Source organism: Hemiscyllium ocellatum, chromosome 11 (assembly GCF_020745735.1).
Source record: "Hemiscyllium ocellatum isolate sHemOce1 chromosome 11, sHemOce1.pat.X.cur, whole genome shotgun sequence".
Lineage (NCBI taxonomy): Eukaryota > Metazoa > Chordata > Chondrichthyes > Orectolobiformes > Hemiscylliidae > Hemiscyllium > Hemiscyllium ocellatum.
The window spans coordinates 1,306,589-1,330,955 of NC_083411.1; the positions used below are offsets into that span (position 1 = coordinate 1,306,589).

General features: G+C 48.6%; 1 protein-coding gene across 1 annotated transcript in view; it reads left to right on the forward strand.

Annotated features, from left to right (window-relative positions):
• Nucleotides 1-19,378: 19,378 nt before the first annotated feature.
• adgrg4a (adhesion G protein-coupled receptor G4a) overlaps nt 19,379-24,367 on the forward strand; it is a 36,397-nt gene continuing 31,408 nt past the window's right edge. The window contains exons 1-4 of the mRNA XM_060832309.1: nt 19,379-19,403; nt 20,221-20,425; nt 22,499-22,682; nt 24,115-24,255. Of these exons, the coding sequence (XP_060688292.1) occupies nt 19,379-19,403; nt 20,221-20,425; nt 22,499-22,682; nt 24,115-24,255 (555 nt within the window). The remainder of the gene's footprint in view (nt 19,404-20,220; nt 20,426-22,498; nt 22,683-24,114; nt 24,256-24,367) is intronic.

The window sequence follows — 24,367 nt, forward strand, 5'->3', positions numbered from 1 at the left end:
ACCCTCATACATTAGCCCTCCCAGGCCAGTGACATTGCCACTACCCCTTGGTTTGATTCTTTGAAGACAGATATTAGTGAATCATCCAAAACCATCCTCCAACAGCCTTAGCAGTTATTTCTCAACTTTGATTGGTTCACTCTGTCCCCAGTGGCGTGGGCGACTTTGGTAATGGGCTGTGGAATTTGGAGTTGCCCTGGAGACTGCAGGAACAAGAGGCTCCATCTTACACTCCTCTGTGGAGAGGGACGGAGGGAGGGATGGGGGTGATGCGGAGGGGTGAGGAGGAGTCCAACAGGAGCATGGCCTAACCACCTGAAATCTCATGGAAACAGGGTGCAGAGGGGCTGGGAGGGGGTAGGGTGGGGGTGTGTGACCCATCCATTCAAAACCCTTCATTGGTCGATGAATGGCCAGCTAATTGCCTCCTGTGAGGATCCACATTGTCCTGTGAAAACCAGTCCCATTCTTTATCTCCACCCATTGCTCCAATTACACTGGCCACTGACCCACTGACCCTGTGACCATCTGACCCACTGACCTCCTGTGCAAATAGACTGCAGCAGTTCAAGAAGGCAGCTCACCTCCACGGTCTCGAGGGCAACTAGGGACAGAGCAATAAATGCTGACCCAGCCAGTGCTGCCCACACCCCACAAGTGAATAAAAGAAACGGCAATGGCTGGGCTTCAGGAGCAGTCCCTGAGCTGTCAGGAGTGCACTGACATAAGATGTGAGTGTGCTTCTTTCCTTCACTAATGGGAGGTTGGTCTCAGTAATACGTGTGACAATTCCTTCAGCCACAGTCACTGTCCAGGACAGAGCTTTCCTCACTCACTGCCACCCCTTGGAAAATGGTCACTTTCCCATTAGTTTACACTTTTTATGGTTCTCATAATTCCACTTCATCTAGAATCTTCCACAGAATAAGATCAACATAAATTTGTTGAATGAATATTCAACGTTTATTTTCCAAAACAATCCTGCAAATTATGGTATCTTATTTTCTTCCTTGAATTTACAAAATTAACTTTAATTTTACATCACTTCAGGCCCCATCACTTCTCCAACTACATCACAAAGAACCACCTCATCCTCAACTCCCTCAGGAAGGACCACCTCATCCTCAACTCCCTCAGGAAGGACCACCTCATCCTCAACTCCCTCAGGAAGGACCACCTCATCCTCAACTCCCTCAGGAAGGACCACCTCATCCTCAACACCCTCAGGAAGGACCACCTCATCCTCAACACCCTCAGGAAGAACCACCTCATCTTCAACTCCCTCAGGAAGGACCACCTCATCCTCAACTCCCTCAGGAAGGACCACCTCATCCTCAACACCCTCAGGAAGAACCACCTCATCTTCAACTCCCTCAGGAAGGACCACCTCATCCTCAACTCCCTCAGGAAGGACCACCTCATCTTCAACTCCCTCAGGAAGGACCACCTCATCCTCAACACCCTCAGAAAGAACCACCTCATCTTCAACTCCCTCAGGAAGGACCACCTCATCCTCAACTCCCTCAGAAAGAACCACCTCATCTTCAACTCCCTCAGGAAGGACCACCTCATCCTCAACACCCTCAGAAAGAATCACCTCATCCTCAACTTCCTTGGGAAGGACCATGTCATCTTCACCCTCAGAGATCTTCATAAGTTCACACCCAACATCAGTCATTGTACCATCATTGGCCACATCTCCTGTGTCATCAATATACCATGGTATTAGTGAAAAATGTTCTGATTTATTGTACTTTTATAAATTGAGTTCCAATTTAATAGAAAGAAATCTCCAAACCATTTACCTCTACCCCATGACTGATCTGGGAAGGTGTCTATGATACTGCAATGAATGAGGGGATAGACAGTGGTCAAAGAATAACGCTCCTAAAATGATGGTGGTCCAATTGAATCCAGCCGATCTACAAATTGTCATGATGAAGCTGTTAGGTTTACAGGAAAAACCCCACCCAGCTCCGTCAGACCCTTGAGGGATGTGGTCAGTGAGATTGTTGACACATTGGTTTTAATTTTCTAGAATTCATTTGATTCCGAGAAGGATCCATTAGATTGTAAAATCACAAATGTAATTTGTTTGTTCAAAAAGAGAGGGCCATAGAGAAAGCAGGAAACTACGTGACAGTTATCTTAACACATACACAGGGAAAATGTTTGAAGCTATAATCAAAGATGTATAGCAGGGCACTAGGAAAGGATGAAGCTAATCAAGCAGTGTCAACATAGTTATGTTTATTCACTTGTGGGATGTGGATGTCCTTGGCTGGGCTAGCATTGATAGCCCGTCCCTAGTTGCCCCTTGAGAAGGTGGGAGTGAGCTACCTTCTTGGACGCTGCAGTCCCTGTGCTGTGGGTTGACTCACAATGTCCCTTAGGGAGGGAATTCCAGGATTCTGACCCAGCGACAGTGAAGGAACGGTGATATATTTCTAAGTCAGGATGGTGAGTGGCTCGGAAGGGAAATTGCAGGGGATAGTGTTCCCAAGTATCTGCTGCCCTTGTCTTTCTGGGTGAAAGTGGGTGTGGGTTTGGAAGGTGCTGTCTAAGGATCTTTGGTGAGTTTCTGCAGAGCATCTTATCGATAGTACACACTGCTGCTACTGAGTGTCGGTGATGGAGGGAGGGGGTGTTTGTGGATGTGGTGCCAATCAAGTGGCTGCTCTGTCCTGGATGGTGTCAGGCTTCTTGAATGTTGTTGGGGCTGCCCCCATCCAGGGGCAAGTGGGGAGTATCCCATCACACTCCGGAGTTGTGCCTTGTAGATGGTGAACAGGCTCTGGGAAGTCAGGAGGGGAGTTACTCATCGCAGTATCCCTAGTCTCTGCCCTTCTCTTGTAGCCACTGTGTTTATGTGGTGAGTCCATTCGAGTTTCTAGTTCATGGTAACCACCCAGGATGTTGACAGTGGGGGATTCAGTGTTGGTAACACCATTGAATTACATGGAATGTCAAGATTCTCTTTTACTGGAGATGGCCATTATCTGGCATTTGTGTGGCATGGATTGCCACTTGTCAGCCCAGGCCTGGATATTGTCCAGATCTTGTTGCATTTGAACATGGACTGCTTCAGTATCTGAGGAGTTGAGTTTTGTGAGAGAGAAATCATGTTTAACTAAGTTATTAACATCCTTTGAGGGAGTAACACGCTTTAACTAGAGGGGAACCAGTAGATGGACTAAGTTATTGAAACAACTAAAATCCCAGAGTGAGGGGAGAGCGTTTTGGATTGGCTAGAGGATTAGCTGCCAAAGAGCGGAAACAGAATTGGTCATGTTTCAGGTTGATGAAATGTTACGAGTGGTGTGTCACATGAATTGGTGCTGGGACCTCAACTGCTTATAGTTTCTATCAACTACCTAACTGCAGGAATAGAAGGTACAGTTATCACATTTACTGATGACACAAAGCTGGGCAGAATATAAGTTGATCAAAGGACACAGGTGACGTGAAATATAGAATGAAGTGGGGAAATGTGAAATAGTCCATTCCAGCAGGAAGAGAACAAACAAAGCACATTATCTGAGGTAGAGCATTCCAAATTTACCTAACCCTCTGAGAACAACATCTCCCTTCCTCTCTCCCCTGGAAGGGCCACCCCTAATTTGGAAACAATGCCCTCTAGTTCTGGATTGACCCACAAGGAGAAACTTTCTTTCCATGTCCACCTTGTCAAGATCATTCAGGATCTTGTATATTTCCATCAAGTCATCCTTTACTCTCCTAAACTCCAATGGAAACACGGCCACCCTGCCCAACCTTTCCTCTTACATTGACGCATTCATTCCAGATATTAATCTAGCAAACCTCTGAACCACTTCCAAAGTTTTAAAATCTTCCTTAAATGAGGAGATCAAGACTGCACCAGCTATTCAAGATGTGGTCTCACCAATACCCTGTATAACTGAAGCACAGCATCTTTACTTTTATGTTCAATTCTTCTTGTGCTAAAAGATAGTATCCCATTAACTGCCTTGATTACGCGATGTACCTGCATGCTAACCAACACCTAAATCTCTCTGTACCTTGACATTCTTTCATCACTCTCCAGTTAAGTAATATTCACTGAACAGTAAGAATAATTTCACGTTTTCCCACTCCATCTGGCATATGTCTGCCTGGTCAACGTATCTGTATCTGTCTGCAGCTTCCTTCATATAGTAATATTCACTGAACAGTAAGAGTCTTAGAGTCATAGAGATGTACAGCACAGAAACAGACCCTGCGGTCCAACCTGTCCATGCCGACCAGATATCCTAATCCAATCTAGTCGCACCTGCCAGCACCTGGCCCATATCCCTCCAAACCCTTCCTATTCATATATCCATCCAAATGCCTCTTAAATGTTGCAATTGTACTAGCCTCCACCACATCCTTTGGCAGCTCATTCCATACACGTACCACCCTCCGTGTGAAAATGTTAGGTCTCTTCTATATCTTTCCCCTCTCAGCCTAAACCTATGCCCTCTAGTTCTAGACTCCCCAACCCCAGGGAAAAGACTTTGTCTATTTACCCTATCCATGCCCCTCTATAAGGTCACCTCTCAGCCTCTGATGCTCCAGGGAAAACAGCCCCAGCCTGTTCAGTCTCTCCCTGTAGCTCAAATCCTCCAACCCTGGCAACATCCTTGTAAATCTTTTCTGAACCCTTTCAAGTTTCACAACATCTTTCCGATAGGAAGGAGACCAGAATTAGATTAGATTACTTACAGTGTGGAAACAGGCCCTTCGGCCCAACAAGTCCACACCGACCCGCCGAAGCGCAATCCACCCATACCCCTACATTTACCCCTTACCTAATACTACGGGCAATTTAGCATGGCCAATTCACCTGACCTGCACATCTTTGGACTGTGGGAGGAAACCGGAGCACCCGGAGGAAACCCACGCAGACACAGGAAGAACGTGCAAACTCCACACAGTCAGTCGCCTGAGTCAGGAATTGAGGTCTCTGGCACTGTGAGGCAGCAGTGCTAACCACTGTGCCACCGTGCCGCCCACAATTGCACTCAATATTCCAACAGTGGCCTTACCAATGTCCTGTACGGCTGCAACATGACCTCCCAACTCCTGTACTCAATACTCTGACCAATAAAGGAAAGCATACCAAACGCCTTCTTCACTATCCTATCTACCTGCGACTCCACTTTCAAGGAGCTACAAACCTGCACTCCAAGGTCTCTTTGTTCAGTATCACTCCCTAGGACCTTACCATTAAGTGTATAAGTCCATATTGAAGGCTCAGCACAGACCCCTGCAGGATCCCACTCATCACATCCTGTCAATCAAAGACCCATTTATACATACTCTTCATGTCCTTGTCAGCTGTGATCCACCTGTAACTGCTCACAGAACAATGCTTTTCACTGTACTTAGGTATGTGACCATAATAAATCAAATTAAATCTTATAGCCTGCTAGCAGCCAAACTTGTTTTTGTGTGAATATGTTACTCTTCACACATTATAAGCGTCTATTTTCCACAGTGGCACAGGGGTTAGCACTGCTGCCTCACAGCGCCAGAGACCCGGGTTCAATTCCTGCCTCAGGTGACTGTCTGTGTGGAGTTTGCACATTCTCCCCATGTCTGCGTGGGTTTCCTCCCACAATCCAAAGGTGTGCAGGCCAGGTGAATTGACCATTGGTAAATTGTCTGTAGTGTTCAGGGATGTGTCGGTTAGGTGCATTAGTCAGGGGTAAATATAGGGTAGGGGATGTAGGACTGGGTGGGCTACTCCTTGGAGGGTCGGTGTGGACTTGTTGGGCCGAAGGGCCTGTTTCCACACTGTAGGGATTCTATTGATTCTAATAACCTTTGATATGGCACCTTCTGAAAATCTAAGTGCACTAAGTCTCCAAGGGCATGTTACTAATAAAGATATAGAATACAGAGGAGGCCCTTTGGCCCATCAATTCTGTCCCACCAGAACTATACCGTAATCCCACTCTCTAGCACAGGTTGGGTTTGACCCCACACCTTAACAGCTTCATCATGTCAGTTTATAGCATATTGACGTTACTGATTATTTTCCTTTCTCAGACTTTAAACACTCTTGCTTTCTGCTTTTACATTTCTCGCTCGCTTTTCCTCTGTTTGATTTTAGCTTTCATCATTCTCTGCTGCTCTTTATATTCTGAACATGCCTCTGACCTGCCTCTCACCAAGATGCAAGTAGGTGCTTGATGTTTTCTCCAAGTGCTTTCATTAATCATGAGCAGTAGGTTCTCCACTTCGAAGGTGTCGTTTTGATCGAAATGTATGTATTCTGAGAATTTAGAAATATCGTCTCACATGTTTCCTGTTGCTTCTCTCTTGAACTATCTCTAAGCCTAATCCCTACAAATATAGAACAACAAAACCAGAGAATCCTGAAAGTGCAGATAGAGGCCATGCAGGTTCTTAAGCCTGTCCCCACCCCCCCTCCCCCCCTCCCCTGAACTCCACATTTACCAGGGTGAAGCCACCTGGTCACCTCAGCCTGACTCAGTTCACATCACTCTAGATAGAAGTCCTTATCTCTATCTAAAATGTCACTCCCAGACCCTCTCTCAGACCCTCTCTCAGACCCTCTCTCAGACCCTCTTTCAGACCCTCTCTCAGAGTTACTCTCAGAGTTACTCTCTCTTTCAAACTGGAATCAAGTTTAATCCTATTGTGCTCGGTGTTATCTGGGGGCGTTTATTCTGAGGTTATTAACGAATTCTGTCACATTCCCCAGTCCCAAGTCTAATAGAACCTGCTCTCTCTCTCTCTCTCTCTCTCTGTCTCTCTCTCTCTCTCTCTCTGTCTGTCTCTCTCTCTCTCTCTGTCTCTCTCTCTCTCTGTCTCTCTCTCTCTCTGTCTCTCTGTCTCTCTCTCTGTCTCTCTCTCTCTCTGTCTCTCTCTCTGTCTCTCTCTCTGTCTCTCTCTCTCTCTCTGTCTCTTTCTGTCTCTCTTTCTGTCTCTCTCTCTGTCTCTCTCTCTGTCTCTCTCTCTGTCTCTCTCTGTCTCTCTCTCTCTCTGTCTCTTTCTCTCTCTCTCTCTGTCTCTCTCTGTCTCTCTCTCTGTCTCTCTCTCTGTCTCTCTCTCTCTCTCTGTCTCTCTCTGTCTCTCTCTCTGTCTCTCTCTCTCTCTCTGTCTCTCTCTCTCTCTGTCTCTCTCTCTGTCTCTCTCTCTCTCTCGGTTCCGGAACAAACTGCTTAAAGATACTATCCCAAAGGTGCTCAGCAAACTCACCCAGCCAATCATTACTCACCTGGCTATTCCAGTTAATACCGAGATTAGAATTTCCTGTGATTATCGCCACTCTTTATAATAGAATAGACAACAGCAGTTGGCCATTTGGCCCTTTAAGCCTGTGATATCACAAGCATTCAATATTTCTACCTGGACATTTCATCCGACACTCCGGTTTCTGTCAGAGTTTGTGGGTCATTCCCTCCCATTCTATTCTGTACTTCCTGCCAGGTAGCTGTATGTCCGATCCAGTGTAATGTGGATAAAGATGTTGTATTTACCTTGATAACAGGAACTGAATGGTGGGATTTTACTTAAATGGTGATAGATTGGGAAATATCGCTGTACATTTGAACCTTGGTACATGCATCACAGGAAAGGTAGATGCAGCAAGCTGGTAGGAAGGAAAATGCAATGGGAGCTGTCATTGTAACAGGGTTTGATCACAGCAGCAGGAAATCTTCCTGCTGGTGTACAGTGACCCACTCCCTGTGTACTCTGCACAGTATTGTTTCCTGACCCAGGAGAGGGTATACTCACATCAAGGGACCGTTCACCAGATTGCTCCCTGTATTGGCAGGTTTGTCGCAGGAGCAGAGGGTGCGTTTACAGGGGTTCACTGGAGTTCATAAGAATGCGAGGAGATCTTACTGAAATGTATAAAATTCTGACAGGGCTGGACAGACTAGATGCAGGGATGATACTTCCCCTAGTTGAGGGGCCCAGAACAATGGGTCAAAATCAGGATTGGATCTCAATCTCTAAGTCATTTGGGACTGAGATGAGGTGAAATGTCTTCACACAGAGGCTGGTGATCCTGTGGAATTCTCTACCACAAAATGCTGTGGAGGTGAGGCCACTGAATATATTTAAGAGAAATTCACTTACATTCCTTGCCATTAAAGGCATGAAGGAGTCTGGAGAGACATTGGAAGTTTGGTGTTGAGTTGGAGAATCATATTGAATGGCAGGACAGGCTCAATGGGCTGAATGGCCTCTGATGTTAGCTAGTCTTTGAGAAACAGAGAAACAAACACTTTGCTTCTTGTTTCAGTGCATTTCTTCAAAACTTTCATGTCATTCAGTTCCGTGAACCTCGGATCAGACAATATCTGGAATGTTACAGAAAATTGGGTAAGTGTATACAAACACTGCAACACCTCACACAGTTAGTAATGTCCAAGAGAACACGGCAGACACTGAATCCCCAAGGACACATCATTCCCGAGTAACAGACAGGCCCCTGTGCTGACTGGAAAACACACCGACTGAAGGCAACGCCTTCCCAACACTTTCAGAAATCAATCCAGAAACACACACTTCGGGGCAGTCAAGATGAACAATTTACTCTACATTGTTATTAAACTCCTCCAGAGTCAACCTTGCTCATTAATGAAGGACTCTCTATCCTTATTCTTTCTGGCCTACCTCGGGGGGTGGGTGGGGGGCGGGTGGTGGGGGGGTGGGTGGGGGCACGTGGGGGAGGAATGTGTGCAATTTGTATTCAGCATTTTTCCCATCATCCCTGTCCCTTCAACCTTTCTCACATTGATACACTTCTCCAACACCTCTCCTACACCCCCCACCCTCCCCCACCCCTTCCCCACACTCCCCACCCTCCCCCACCCCTTCCCCACCCTCCCCCACACCTTCCCCACCCTCCCCCACACCTTCCCCACCCTCCCCTACACCTACCCCACCCCTTCCCCACCCTCCCCCACGCCTTCCCCACCCTCCCCTCCACCTTCCCAACCCTCCCCCACACCTACCCCACCCTTGCTCTCTCCTCCCCCATACCAATTCTCAGCAGGTCACAGGAGCAGAGGCCAACTGCACCCTTTAGCCGCCCCCAACACCCCACCCCACCCTCATGTCCCACAATCCACCCCCACCCTCAACCCCCACCCCCAACCCCAACCCCCACCCCCAGCCCCATCCCCACCCCCAATCCCCAACCCCAACCCCCACACCCCCGCCCCCCCCAACTGTCAACTTCCTCACAGATCCTCAGTTGCCGTGGAGACCTAGGGCTGAGGCCAGATGTACCTTTTGATAATTTGACCTTCAAAATACCATTGAACAACAACATCAAAAAGGTCAGAGTTTTCTCATCCTCCAGTCCACTCGGTGTGACCCTCTCTCTGTCTGGTCATTGAGTTTTGAGCTTATTCTGCCTCTGGGTTTAGTCTCCTGTGGACAGTAATGGACAGTAATGTTTCAAACACTGTCATCTCTTCCTGATCACTCACATTTCATCCCAACTGTCTTCCTCAGCTCATGTCAACGTTCAACACGAAAGACCTTCAGCTGCTGGATGTGATAACCTTAGAGCCTGAACACAGGTCAGTGCCTGGACAAACCCACAGCCATCAGGGGCCCACTTATTGGCACCATACCTACTGAGGAGACAAAGCTAGTTGGGAGAGTGAGTTTTTGAACAGGAGATAAGGAGCTTACAAAGGGAAATGGAGAGGTCAAGAGAATGGACAAAGATCTGGCAAACAGAATACAATGTGGAAAAGTGAGACATTGTCTGTTTTGGGAGAAAGAAATATAAAAACATATTACCCAAACAGCGAGAGGGTGCAGAGCTCTGACATGCAGAGGTCTGGGTATCCTACTGCATGAATCACATAAGGTTAGTCTGCAGGTACAGCAAGTAATCAGGAAAACTGAGAGAAAGTGATGGTTTATTGTGGAGGGAATTGAATACAAGAGAAGGGAGCTCATACTTCACTTACACGGGGCAGAGGTGAGAGCCCGTCTGGGCTTCCATGTACTGACAGAGGGCAATTAAAACATAAAACATGGAACAGTGCAGCACAGAGCTAGTGTTTCAGCCCACCTTGACTGTGCTAACCACAGACCCATTCTGAACCCAGCTCACCTTCCTGCAATGGTCCGTATCTGTCTGTTCATGTCTCTGACTTAATGCATCTTAAACATTGCTATTGTATCTGTTTCTGTCATTTCCCCTGACAGTGCATTCCACTCTCTGTAAAACAAACATGCCTTGCACAGCTCCTTTGAACTTTTCCCCTTTCACCTTATACCTATGCTCCCTATGTTTCATCTTTCCATTCTGGGAAAAAGACTCCAGCTATGCATTGTGTCCCAGCCTCTCATTATTACATCGGGATCACCCCAGCCTCTGAAGCTCCAGTGAAAACAGTCCAAATTTATCCACCCTCGATGTAGCCAAAACACTCCAATCCAGGCAGCCTCCTGGTAAACCTGTAAGTCTCTCCAAAGCCTCACATCTTCTGGTAGCGTGGTGACCAGAGCTGCACACAATACTCCAAAGGTAGCCTAATGAAAGTCTTATACAGCTGGCTTACCAACGTTTGTACTCAGTGTCCCAACTACCGAAGGCAGGCATGACATGCACCTTCTTTATTATGTTGCTGTTTTCAGGGAACTGTGGACTTGCACCCCGAGATCCCTCTGTATATCCATGTCCCTGTGTACCCCGAGATCCCTCTGTATATCCATGTCCCTGTATACCCCAAGATCCCTCTGTATATCCATGTCCCTGTGTACCCCGAGATCCCTCTGTATATCCATGTCCCTGTATACCCCAAGATCCCTCTGTATATCCATGTCCCTGTATACCCCGAGATCTCTCTGTATATCCATGTCCCTGTATACCCCGAGATCCCTCTGTATATCCATGTCCCTGTATACCCCGAGATCTCTCTGTATATCCATGTCCCTGTATACCCCGAGATCCCTCTGTATATCCATGTCCCTGTGTACCCCGAGATCCCTCTGTATATCCATGTCCCTGTGTACCCCGAGATCCCTCTGTATATCCATGTCCCTGTATACCCCGAGATCCCTCTGTATATCCATGTCCCTGTATACCCCGAGATCTCTCTGTATATCCATGTCCCTGTATACCCCGAGATCCCTCTGTATATCCATGTCCCTGTATACCCCGAGATCTCTCTGTATATCCATGTCCCTGTATACCCCGAGATCCCTCTGTATATCCATGTCCCTGTGTACCCCGAGATCCCTCTGTATATCCATGTCCCTGTATACCCCGAGATCCCTCTGTATATCCATGTCCCTGTATACCCCGAGATCCTTCTGTATATCCATGTCCCTGTATACCCTGAGATCCCTCTGTATATCCATGTCCCTGTATACCCCGAGATCCCTCTGTATATCCATGTCCCTGTATACCCCGAGATCCCTCTATATATCTGTGTCCCTGTATACTCTGAGATCCCTCTGTATACCCATGCCCCTGTATACCCTGAAATCCCTCTGTATATCCATGTCCCTGTATACCCCGAGATCCTTCTGTATATCCATGTCCCTGTATACCCCGAGATCCCTCTGTATAGCCATGTCCCTGTATACCCCAACATCCCTCTGTATATTCATGTCCCTGTATAACCCGAGATCCCTCTGTATATCCATGTCCCTGTATACCCCGAGATCCCTCTGTATATCCATGTCCCTGTATACCCCGAGATCCCTCTGTACATCCATGTCCCTGTATACCCCGAGATCCCTCTGTACATCCATGTCCCTGTATACCCCGAGATCCCTCTGTACATCCATGTCCCTGTATACCCCGAGATCCCTCTGTATATCCATGTCCCTGTATACCCCGAGATCCCTCTGTACATCCATGTCCCTGTATACCCCAAGATCCCTCTGTACATCCATGTCCCTGTATACCCTGAGATCCCTCTGTATATCCATGTCCCTGTATACCCCGTGATCCCTCTGTATATCTATGTCCCTGTATACCCTGAAATCCCTCTGTACATCCATGTCCCTGTATACCCTGAAATCCCTCTGTACATCCATGTCCCTGTATACCCCGAGATCCCTCTGTATATCCATGTCCCTGTGTACCCCAAGATCCCTCTGTATATCCATGTCCCTGTATACCCCGAGATCCCTCTGTACATCCATGTCCCTGTATACCCCGTGATCCCTCTGTATATCCATGTCCCTGTGTACCCCGAGATCCCTCTGTATATCCATGTCCCTGTATACCCTGAGATCCCTCTGTACATCCATGTCCCTGTATACCCCGAGATCCCTCTGTACATCCATGTCCCTGTATACCCCGAGATCCCTCTGTATATTCATGTCCCTGTATACCCCGAGATCCCTCTGTACATCCATGTCCCTGTATACCCCGAGATCCCTCTGTATATCCATGTCCCTGTATACCCCGAGATCCCTCTGTATATCCATGTCCCTGTGTACCCCAAGATCCCTCTGTATATCCATGTCCCTGTATACCCCGAGATCCCTCTGTATATCCATGTCCCTGTATACCCCGAGATCCCTCTGTATATCCATGCTCCGAAGGGTCCTGCCAATTACTGTATACTCTTCTCTTCCGTCTGACGTCACATTAGTCTGGATTAACCTCCATCTGCCATTTCTCTGACTAACTTTCCCACTGATCTAATTCTGCTGTATCCTTTAATAACCTTCCTCACCATCCCCAACTCTATCAATGTTTGCATCTTCTGCAAACTCTTGAATAAAACCACCTATACTTTCATAAAAATCATTTTATATTTTTCAAGCAACACTGTTCCCAGCACTTGCCCCACTGGTCCCAGACCTCAAGTCAGAAAAACACCCCTCCACACCTACCTCCTTTCTGCTGTGACCTAATGCTTTAGTAAAGTCTATGTAGATCACACCCACTGCCCTGCCCTCATCGATCATCTTCATCACTTCCTCAGAAAACTCAATCAGATTTGTGAGAGATGACCTCCCCTGTTTAAAGCCATTCTGACTTTCCTGAATCAGTCATGTTTTTCCCAAATATAAATCTATCTTGTCCCTAAGTATCTACTGCCCCTATCACTGAGTTAAGGATCACCAGCCTATAATTTCCTGAATTATTCCTGTGCCCTTCTTGAACCGAGGAACAACATTCTCCAGTGTTCCAGGATCCCGTCTGTGTCTAGTTGATTTCATTGGGGTTTCACACAATTTGATAATTTGTGGTGACTTGGGGAACAGTGGGGCACAATGATGGCCATTCTTGTCTGAGTTAAACCCCGCCAATAGCCTGTGTAAACCTGAGGGTATGGCGCAGTGGTAGACAGTTATCTGCGTGTGTGCTGTTCAGGGAGAGGTCGTGCTGAGTGAGTATGTGTTGCTGGGATCTGGAGCACGGTGAGAGTTTGGGGCAGATGGGAAGCCGTGTGTTTCACTTTCCTCTCTGTGGTTTATTGTTTGTCAGGAACATATTCGAGAGTGAGCGAGGCCAGTCAGCAAGGGCTGCAGAGGGTCGGTAACCTTTCCATAAGACCATAAGACAGAGGAGTGGAAGTAAGGCCATTCGGCCCATCGAGTCCACTCCACCATTCAATCATGGCTGATGGGCATTTCAACTCCACTTACCAGCGTTCTCCCCGTAGCCCTTCATTCCTTGTGACATCAAGAATTTATCAATCTCTGCCTTGAAGACATTTAGCGTCCCGGCCTCCACTGCACTCTGCGGCAATGAATTCCACAGGCCCACCACTCTCTGGCTGAAGAAATGTCTCTGCATTTCTGTCCTGAATTGACCCCCTCTAATTCTAAGGCTGTGTCCACGGGTCCTAGTCTCCTCGCCTAACGGAAACAATTTCCTAGTGTCCACCCTTTCCAAGCCATGTATTATCTTGTAAGTTTCTATTAAATCTCCCCTTAACCTTCTAAACTCCAATGAATACAATCCCAGGATCTTCAGCTGTTTATCGTATGTTAGACCTACCATTCCTGGGATCATCCGTGTGAATCTCCGCTGGACACGCTCCAGTGCCAGTATGTCCTTCCTGAGGTGTGGGGACCAAAACTGGACACAGTACTCCAAATGGGGCCTAACCAGAGCTTTATAAAGTCTCAGTAGCACAACGGTGCTTTTATATTCCAACCCTCTTGAGATAAATGACAACATTGCATTCGCTTTCTTAATCACGGGACTCACCCTGACCCTAACACTCCAGCAGCACCCTGACAGCATTCACAGGGCACTGGGACACAGGCCAGGAGGGGAACTGGCCAGGACATCACTGTGGGGGTGGGGAATGTCACTGTGGGGGTGGGGGTGGGGGTGACCCTCACTGTGGGGGTGGGGAATGTCACTGTGGGGGTGGGGGTGGGTGTTGGGGGACCCTCACTGTGGGGGTGGAGGTGGGGCAAATGTCACTGTGGGGTGGGGGCCCTCATTGTGGGGGTGGTGAATGTCACTGTGGGGGTGGGGGTCCTCATTGTGGGGGTGGTGAATGTCACTGTGGGGGTGGGGGTCTCAGGAACAGGAAAGGGCCCAGGGCTCCATAGTGAATGGCCTCATTGCTGAGTGCCGTGGAGACGCTGTGATTTCCTGAACACATTAAAGGGGATGTGACCTTTCATAATCAGACCCCATTCCTTTTTCAGACATAGTGCCCAAGGTGAAGTCAGGATCAAACCCAGGAAGGTAAGGACATCTCCTCTCTGGCCTGTCCCCCGACGATAACAAATGGAATTCAGACAATCTCTGAAACCAAACATGGCAACTGTCTGACAAAGGATTATTAATACAGGGCTCGTTGTCCCTCAGCTTAACTCTGTAAAGATCATAAAACTCCAGGCAAAATTCAAAAATATCTCCTCGTGCAGTGCAGCGCTCCCTCAGCACTGACCCTCCGACAGTGCAGCTCTCCCTCAGCTCTGACCCTCCAACAGTGCCCACTCCCTCTGCACTGACCCTCCGATAGTGCGGCACTCCCTCAGCACTGACCCTCTGACAGTGCGGCACTCCCTCAGCACTGACCCTCCGACAGTGCCCACTCCCTCAGCACTGACCTTCTGACAGTGCCCACTCCCTCAGCACTGACCCTCCGACAGTGCCCACTCCCTCAGTACTGACCCTCCGGCAGTGCCCTCTCCCTCAGTACTGACCCTCTGACAATGCGGCACCCCCTCAGCACTGACCATCCGACAGTGCCCTCTCCCTCAGCACTGATCCTCTGACAATGTGGCTCCCCCTCAGCACTGACCATCCGACAGTACTGCACTCCCTCAGCACTGACCCTCCTACAGTGCGGTGCCCCTCAGTACTGACCCACCGACAGTGCAGCACCCCCTCAGCACTGACTCTCTGACAGTGCGGCACTCCCTCAGCATTGACCCTCTGAGAGTGCGGCACTCCCTCAGTACTGACCCTCTGACAGAGCCCAATCCCTCAGCACTGACCTTCCGACAGTGCCCACTCCCTCAGCACTGACCCTCCGACAGTGCGGCACCCCCTCAGCACTGACCCTCCGACAGTGCCCACTCCCTCAGCATTGACCCTCTGACAGTGCGGCACTCCATCAGTACTGACCCTCCGACAGTGCCCACTCCCTCAGCACTGACCTTCCGACAGTGCCCACTCCCTCAGTACTGACCCTCCGACAGTGCCCACTCCCTCAGCACTGACCCTCCTGCAGTGCCCTCTCCCTCAGCACTGACCATCCGACAGTGCGGCACTCCCTCAGTACTGACCCTCCGACAGTGCAGCACTCCCTCAGCACTGACCCTCTGACAGTGCGGCACTCCCTCAGCACTGACCCTCTTGACAGTGCGGCACTCCCTCAGAACTGACCCTCCGACAGTACGGCGCTCACTCAGCACTGCCCCTCCATCAGTGCGGCGCTCCCTCAGTACTGACCCTCCAACAGTGCGGCACTCCCTCAGCACTGACCCTCTGACAGTGCGGCACTCCTTCTGTACTGACTCTCCGACAGTGTGGCACTTCCTCAGCACTGACCCTCTGACAGTGCAGTGCTCCCTCAGCACTTCCCTTCCATCAGTGCGCCACTCCCTCAGCACTGACCCTCTGACAGTGCGGTGCTCCCTCAGCACTGCCTCTCCATCAGTGCGGCACTCCCTCAGCACTGACCCTCTGACAGTGCAGCACTCCCTCAGCACTGACCCTCTAATAGTGCGCCACTCCCACAGCACTGACCCTCCGACAGTGCGGCACTCCCTTAGCACTGACCCTCCGACAGTGCGGCACTCTCTCGGCACTGACCCTCTGACAGTGCGGCACTCCCTCAGCACTGACCCTCCGACAGTGCGGCACTCCCTCAGTACTGTCCTGCTGTTGGACTGTGGATGTGGGTGTGAAATCTCTGGGTTGTATGGGAATGGTTTGGGTGTGAGGGAGGTGAGGGAGGTGAGGGATGGTGTGGAGGATGCCCGTTCATCTCTTCCCAATAACATGTGTTCAGGAGCGAGGCCACTTACAGAATAATGAGGGGAAATGGTTTCCTGCGACTCACTGATTGAATGGAATTGGCCTAAGAATGAAACAGTAGAAGGAGATAGGTCATGTTTTTGTGCAGTTGGCTGTGAACTGGAATGGGCTGGCTCGCTGAAAAATTGTTGTGCTCTGGGGAAAGAGCAGAGGAATCAAATTAATTGGTTCGATCTCACAAAGAGCCCTGACACGCTGGATAAACGAGGTAAAAACAGTGACAGCAGATGCTGGAAACCAGAGTCTAGATTAGTGTGGTGCTGGAAAAGCACAGCAGGTCAGGCAGCATCCGAGGAGCAGGAGAATCAATGTTTCGGGCAAAAGGCCTTTTTTCAGGAATGGAGGATTCTATTCCCGACCCGATGAAGGGCTTTTGCCCAAAACGTTGATTTTCCTGCCCCTCGGATGCTGCCTGACCTGCTGTGCTTTTCCAGCAACACTCTGACCTAAACTCGATAAACTGAATACACTGGTCCTGTGCTGTGTGTAATGTTCTGACCCAGAGTTGTCTGTGCTATCCGTGACTCTGAACACTGCATTACTGGTCTGTTGGTTTAAAATCCCAAAGGAAGACAAATTCCTGGTGCGTGGAACTCTGTTGAAGAGTAAACATTTACTCAGTTTTATTTGCAGGTTCGAAGGAGAGTTCAGTCTTCGGGGAATAGGTAGGAGACTGTATACATTACAGCACTAACGTTTGCTCCATGCTTCAGTTTAATCTTTGACAATAAAACCATCTTTTTAATTAAAAGAGTTTACCAAAGTGCAGTAATGGTCTTTGAATTCTATCAGGTACGACTGTGTGTTCAGACTACAGGCCGTCTCAGCAATCACTGTCGAACAAATAAAGCAGGAGATAAAGGAAAGATTGAAAAACCAAAATTACACCGAGTCCACCCTGGTCCTGGCAGTAGATCCCAGCAATATCTTTGTCTACATCTTCGGTAATTAGCTTTGCTTACAGATTCTCTCTGTCATATTGACATTAAACAATGTAATCCTTTATCAATATTTACTGTCGCTGGGTGGAGCATGGTAATAAAAGCCTACAAACATTGGAATTAGGAACCGTAGACAGAGACATCAGGGAGATTGAAGCCACTGCTGGACAAGCACATGGACAGCAGGAGATGGAGGGGTGTGTAGCTTAGATAAGGTCCCGTATGGGTGGTGGATAGCAAAGGGAAGAGCCTGGGGGGTCCTTGGAAATTTGACAAAGTGACTCCAGAATTGGGTGGAGTGGCAGGAGGCAGAGAGTGATGGAATATTCCCCACCAGCCTGGCTGGGAGCAGCTTCAACAGTGATGATCAGCTCCCTGACTGTGGAACAGGACAGTCCCAGAATGACCCATCAGGCAGCTGACCCCAATCTGTGAGCTGTGCTAAAGAAGCAGTGCCAGGTTAAGATAGTCAATGTTCAGCCAATTGGAGCTATCTTACCTGGGAGACCGTGGGACATTGGGCTCCTGTTCCCTCACACATATCCTTCAATAATTCTGAGAGAGACCTAGGCTTCCAGCTCCTGAGGAGTCACTTTCAGACATTAAAGGGGGTAAAGAGGACAATATGGGAGAAGATCAGGCGTCATCTCATTGAGTAACAGTACAGGCTAGAAGGACTGAGTGGTCTCTCCCTGTTCCCATTCCTCAGTGTCACACCCGGGTGTAACCCAATTTGAAGCTTTTTGAAGCCCCCAGACCAACAGGTGACACAAACTCACGTTTTACCCCCAGCATTTCCTGTTGTCTTATTAATGTTTGTATCAATATTTTGCAACACTCTCTCAGGTATCAATAACCTTTCTTTCCTCAGAGCCAGGCTTCTGTCAGAGAGAGTCTGTCCAGACTGAGGTGGGCGAATATACGTGGCCTTTAACCAGACCAGTGAAAACCGTGCAGTTAAACTGTGTCGGGAAAGCACAGAGATACGCCGTGAGAGATTGGTGAGGGCTGTAGGCTGTCTCAGGGAGGCTGTGGGAAGGTCAACACACCGACTGGCAGTGACCCTGACAACAAATATTCCAGCTGTTAGTTTAAGAAGATGAGAAATGCACCAGGAGGAGGCTGTTCAGTCCCTTCTCACCATTTAATACTATCACAGGGGATCTTTAGGCTTCCACGTCCCTTTCCTGCCTGCTTCCTGTTTCCCTGGATTCCCAGAGACCAATCACCTGTCTTTCCCAGCCTGAAATATATTCAGCTGGGAAGCACCCACAATCTCAGGGGAGACAGTTCCCACGATCCACAGCCCCCTGACTCAATGCATTGCTCCTTAACCTCAGTCCTTCCCCTGAGATAGTACCCAGCTTCCAGGTTCCTCATGTCAGGGGACAATAGTTTCTCAGTCCCACCATCTCCTGCTCCTTCACAATCTTGGATGTTTCATTCGGATCATGTCTTGCTGTTTAAACTCCAGTGAATACAGACCCAGTTTATTCAGTCCAGGACAACACCTCTGGATGTAATTCCAGAAACCTTCAGTGTATTCCCTGGGATGCTAGTGTTACAGTCCGTCAGGATGGAGACTAATCCCTGCACAGTAACTCCAGGCACAGCCTCCCCGGTGTCCTGGATATTTTCCCCACGCAGTACCAACCCAGCTAATTGCTGCTGGTGACACAAGTGTCTTCCCTGTCCCTGTCACCTCCCCATTTCTGATGTGGTTGATGATGTTCGGTCCCATGTGAATCACTCTGAGTGTAGGCTGTCATTCTCCGCCTCCCTGCTGGACCCCCCCTCCCCAGCCCAGGGGTCAGGATGCAGCTGAATTCTGTCCCACTTTGTGATTGTTGTGTTTTGCAGTAAACTGACCGATGACACTGACCAAGCAGCATGGTCAGAAGCTGATCTGGAGCAGTGCAGTATTTGGCCAACCTTCCCAGACAGTATCCTGGGAATGGAGAATGTTCCAGTAACAACAGGTAAGGGTCCGGGAGAGCTGTCTGTGCCGTCATCATCCTTTGGCACATCTTCCAGCTTCGCTTCAGATTTTCAGTGAAATTTCACCTGGATCACCAGTGCCCTTCAGAGAAGGCGTTGTGCCATCCTCACTTGGTCTGGCCTACACGTGACTCCAGACCCACAGTGATGGGTGTTGGCATTGCTCTCTAACCACTCTCTGTCAGTACCAGCTCGGAGACTGTTCACCAGGACAGTCTGTCAGTGTCATGGCAAAGGCTAACACCATTCCTTAGTGCTTTACAGACAGGAACTGACAAACTCCCTGACAACAGGGAGAGAGGGAGAGAGACAGAGACAGAGACAGAGAGATGGAGAGAGAGAGAAACAGAGAGAAAGAGACAGAGAGTCATAGGGAGAGAGACATGGTGAGAGAGAGAAAGAGAGACAGAGTGAGATGAAGAGAGAGGTTTAGGATGCGTGAGAGTGAGAGAGAGATAGAGGATGAGTGAGACAGAGAGAGAGAGCGAGAGAGATAGACCGAGAGATGGAGAGAGGCGGTGAGAGAGCAAGAGACTCAGAGGGAAAGCTAGACAGAGAGAGAGAGAGAGAGAGAGAGACAGACAGACAGAGAGAGAGAGAGAGAGAGACAGACAGACAGAGAGAGAGAGAGAGACACCATCATTGCTGACCTCTGGCTCTGATGATTGAGACAGCGCCGTGGGGTAGGGGGCAAGGTGTAGGGTGTTCACAGGGAGATGGACTCTTTGTGGGCAGGAACTGGCAACCATGTGCCAGGAATTTACCCCTATTTTAGGAATTAACCCCTTCCTTCCACAGAGAATGCTGAAGAGATAGCGAGACACATGCTGATCCTGACCAGTCAAACGCTGAGCCTGTCACCGAGAGACCTGGAGATTGTAGTTGCCAAGATGTCAGCCATTGTGGAAATGGCTACCATCTACCTGCCCTTGGCCAAGGATGTGGTTGGAATTATCGACAACATCTTGAACAAAACCAATGACCTGACTGGATTCTCTGTGAGGTCAGTGCCCCTCATTATCATTAAAGCATGCAGAACTCATCCAAATAAAATTGTATTTCCACAGCACCTTTTGCCATTTCAGACCATCCCAAACTGCTCAGCAATGAGCACAGTATTTCTGAAATCCAGAGGAAGCACAGGTGATACTTTGTGAACAGTAAGGTGTTAAAAAGAGCAATGACTGAACAATTCATTTTGAGCTCATCAATCGAGTGATACGTATTGGAGGGGCACAGCAGAGAGCTCCTTTGAGTTTTGAACCAGCAATTTCAGAGAGATACTGGATCAGGGAGCAACAACAATGCTAGACCTGACTCCAGCTGGATCAGACTGGACCCAGAGCCCCAGCAGAGCAGGTACCAACGAGAGAAAGGCTCCCATTTTAAAGGTTAAATAAATAACGCTCCAAAACAATGGAGAGAGAATAGGGAGTAACATCCAGGAATGATATAGAATAAATGGAGCAGGAGAGGGAAGGCAAACTAGCATGTTCCGGAGGGACAGTGGGGTCAGTTGGTCAGAACAATTTTGCAAATTTACTGAAGATTCCAGCAGCCACTGCATTCTGGGGATGTGAATTCCACAGACTCACAACTTTCCCGTTTTAAATCATCTCCCTGCACCTTATCCTCAAACTATAACCTCCCATTCTAGACTTGCCTGACACGAGAACACATCCTCTATGTTTTAGATTAGACTTACAGTGTGGAAACAGGCCCTTCGGCCCAACAAGTCCACACCGACCCGCCGAAGCGCAACCCACCCATACCCCTACATTTACCCCTTACCTAACACTACGGGCAATTTAGCATGGCCAATTCACCTGACCCGCACATCTTTGGACTGTGGGAGGAAACCGGAGCACCCGGAGGAAACCCACGCAGACACGGGGAGAACGTGCAAACTCCACACAGTGTTCACTTTGTAATCCCCATTAACATGTTACAACCCCAATTAGATCACCTCTCATTCTTGTAAACTCCAGAGAGTATCGGCTGAAACTGCCCCATCTCCCCTCAAAGCCAAACCCCTCACCTTTGGGATCAACATCGTGAGGATCCCCTTTCGGCAGACTCAATAGACAGAATGAAGAAATTGGAAGGAATGTGGTGGGAGTTAGACACAGAACCATCCATGTAGCAGCTCTGAGCTGGGTGATGGTATAAACACAGAGATGAGATAGATGTGGCAAAGGAAGAGTGATTTTAATGGAGGATTTTAACTTCATGCTGAGTGCTGGGGAACTTGTTTGATGCACTGAGGGATGGTTTGGGATGTTCCTGCTCCTTTGAGCTTCAGTTGCAGGTGTAGGGCCAGCTCCTTATGACACTGTCAGTTCCTGGAAACCCAGAGAGGCACGCTCACAGCCAGCGACTGCATTGGGAGCAGCCACTGGACTAACTGAGACCAACTGCTGGAATCTGACTGATGTTAATGAGCTCCTCGCTGATGTCAGAGCCTGATAGTTACGGGACCATCAATGCCTCCTGGAAAAGACTCTCCTCCTGGAGACACTGGGATCAGAAGGTCACATTCTTAACTAGATCCTGTTTCCCAGCATAGGGACAGCATGCCCCCTGACGCCAATCTCCTTTATCGTATTTCTGAAAGGCTGTCCGGAGGGTCTCTATATGAAGGTTCCCTCACAACTCCCTCAGCACCACCCACCTCCCTCTCTGGGACTGCCCCATGGGACATGGGCATCGCTGGCTGGGCCCAGCATTTACTGATTGTCCCTAGTTACCCCTTGAGAAGGTGGGGGTGAGTTGCCTTCATGAACAGTCCATGTGCTTTGGATTGACCCACAAAGCCCTGAGGGAGGGAATTCCAGGATTCTGACCCAGAGACACCGAAGGGATGGCGATATATTTCCAAGTCAGGATGGTGAGGGGCTCAGAGAGATACTTGCAGAGTTTAGAATGAGATGGATCTTGGATGGAGAATGAATTTCCCTCAAATTCCAGCCCCCTGCACCCCAATCCCATCGATCAATCTTGCAAATCCCTCAGAGCTGCCCAGTTCCCTCATGAATGGTTTGTTTTAGCACGTGTTAAACTATAACCTTCCTTCCAGGATTTTAGAGATAATGGAAACAGTGGGAAATAACCTGGAGTTCCTGGGCAGTGAAGTGAACATCACCACGGATACCGTCTCTATGGCTGTCGTCAACATCGACTTCATCCACTTCTGGGGCATCGCCTTTGGAGTGCTGTCCTATATCGATGGGTTTATCCAACAGGTGATGGGCAGAGAGTGGGTAATGGGAAAGGAGGGCAACAGCACCAAGAGTGAAGGGTGGAAACAAAGAGAAGGGGGTGGGTAGGTAGGGGGATGGAGGAGAAGGCGTTGGGGAGGGTGAGGGGAGGTTCCAGACTCCGCAGGGGCATGGGGTAATGGGAGGAGGGGGAGGGACATAGGCAGAGGGGAGGGAGGGGTGTGTGGGTCAGGGAGATAGGCAGCAGGGGTCTGGGGAGGAGAGGGTTAGAGAGGAGAGAGCTGGTCGGGTGAGTGGGACGGGAAGAGCAGGAGGGGGGGTGAATGTTAGCAGGGTGGGGCAGAGAGAGAGAAGGGAGAAGGTAGAAAGTGGATGGGTGTGAGAGGATAAAGGAATGGCAGCAGGGGACTGGTGTGGACAAGGGGAGGCAGTGGATTATGGGAATGTCACCAAGATAGGAATCGAGAGCAGCAGATTAATGCTGTGGGCAGCTGGGATTCAATCTTAACATGACAGAGTGACATCTGAATTCAATTTAAAAATATAGTTTGGAATTAAAATCTAATGACAACCAAGTAACCATTATCAACTGTTATAACTGTGGTTCACTAAAGCCCCTTAGAGCAGGAAACTGCCATCCTGACCTGGTCTGGCCTCTATGTGACTCCAGACCCACAGGAATGTGACTGACTCTGAAACAACCTCACAAACAGCTCAGTTCCAAACAATAAATCCCATTGGCCACTGTGAGTCGTGTGTAACATTGCTCTTTCTCAGTTTCATGGCTATTCTCTTGGAGTTAATCAAAGACCAGGAGAAGCTGGAAATCAGAAACAAAACCAGAAAGTGCTAGAAAAACACAGAAGGTCTGGCAGTATCTGTGGAGAGAAACCAGAGTTCATGTTTCAATTCCGGTGATTCTGCTTCACTTCTGATGAATAGGGATCATTAACTCGGTTTAATTTGTCTCCTATATACTCACACACTCTCTACAAACCTCCGTCGCTGATTGGCCTGTGTGACAATGGGATCCTTCTCCCCTGACTCCATGTTTCTGTGTGGACTGTACTCAATGTCCTTTCTGTCTGGGGAACCCATTGCAGAGAGAGATCATTCAATGACCGAGTTTAAATTCTCAGCTGTCATAATGGGATCTGACTCCAACCCATAGATCCTTGGCTGAGTTATCGGGATAACAGAAGAAAAGTCATATCAAACTCAAAACATTTACTCTGTTTCTCTCTCAACCGAAGCTCCCAGACCTGCTGAGTTTCTCCAGCATTTTCTGAATTTATGTCCGCTGCATTAGTACAACAATAATTTGACCATCATATTCCCAAAATTGTTGGGCCAAAGGGCCTGTTTCCATACTGTAGGGAATCTATTTTTGGATTAAATCCACAATTTTAATAGTGAATTATAATTTTCAATCTGCTCACAGTCTAACAGCTGAACCCTGTCTGATTAATTATAGATCTATAGGAATGACACATCCCTGGAAAATCCTGTGGCTTTCATTGAATTACCTCCAGTTTTAAGCAAATGGTCAGCAGGGAAACAGGCTCTGAAATCTCGGATATTATTCCAGTTTTATGGAGAAACGTCTCTCTTTGAGGTAAGTGATCCAGTTTACACCATTCCGCTCCTCGTTTAACTTGGATCACACTGCAGTTAGATATTCTTGAATTAACCCGGTCAGTGAAGTTAATCCACACACAGTTGGAACC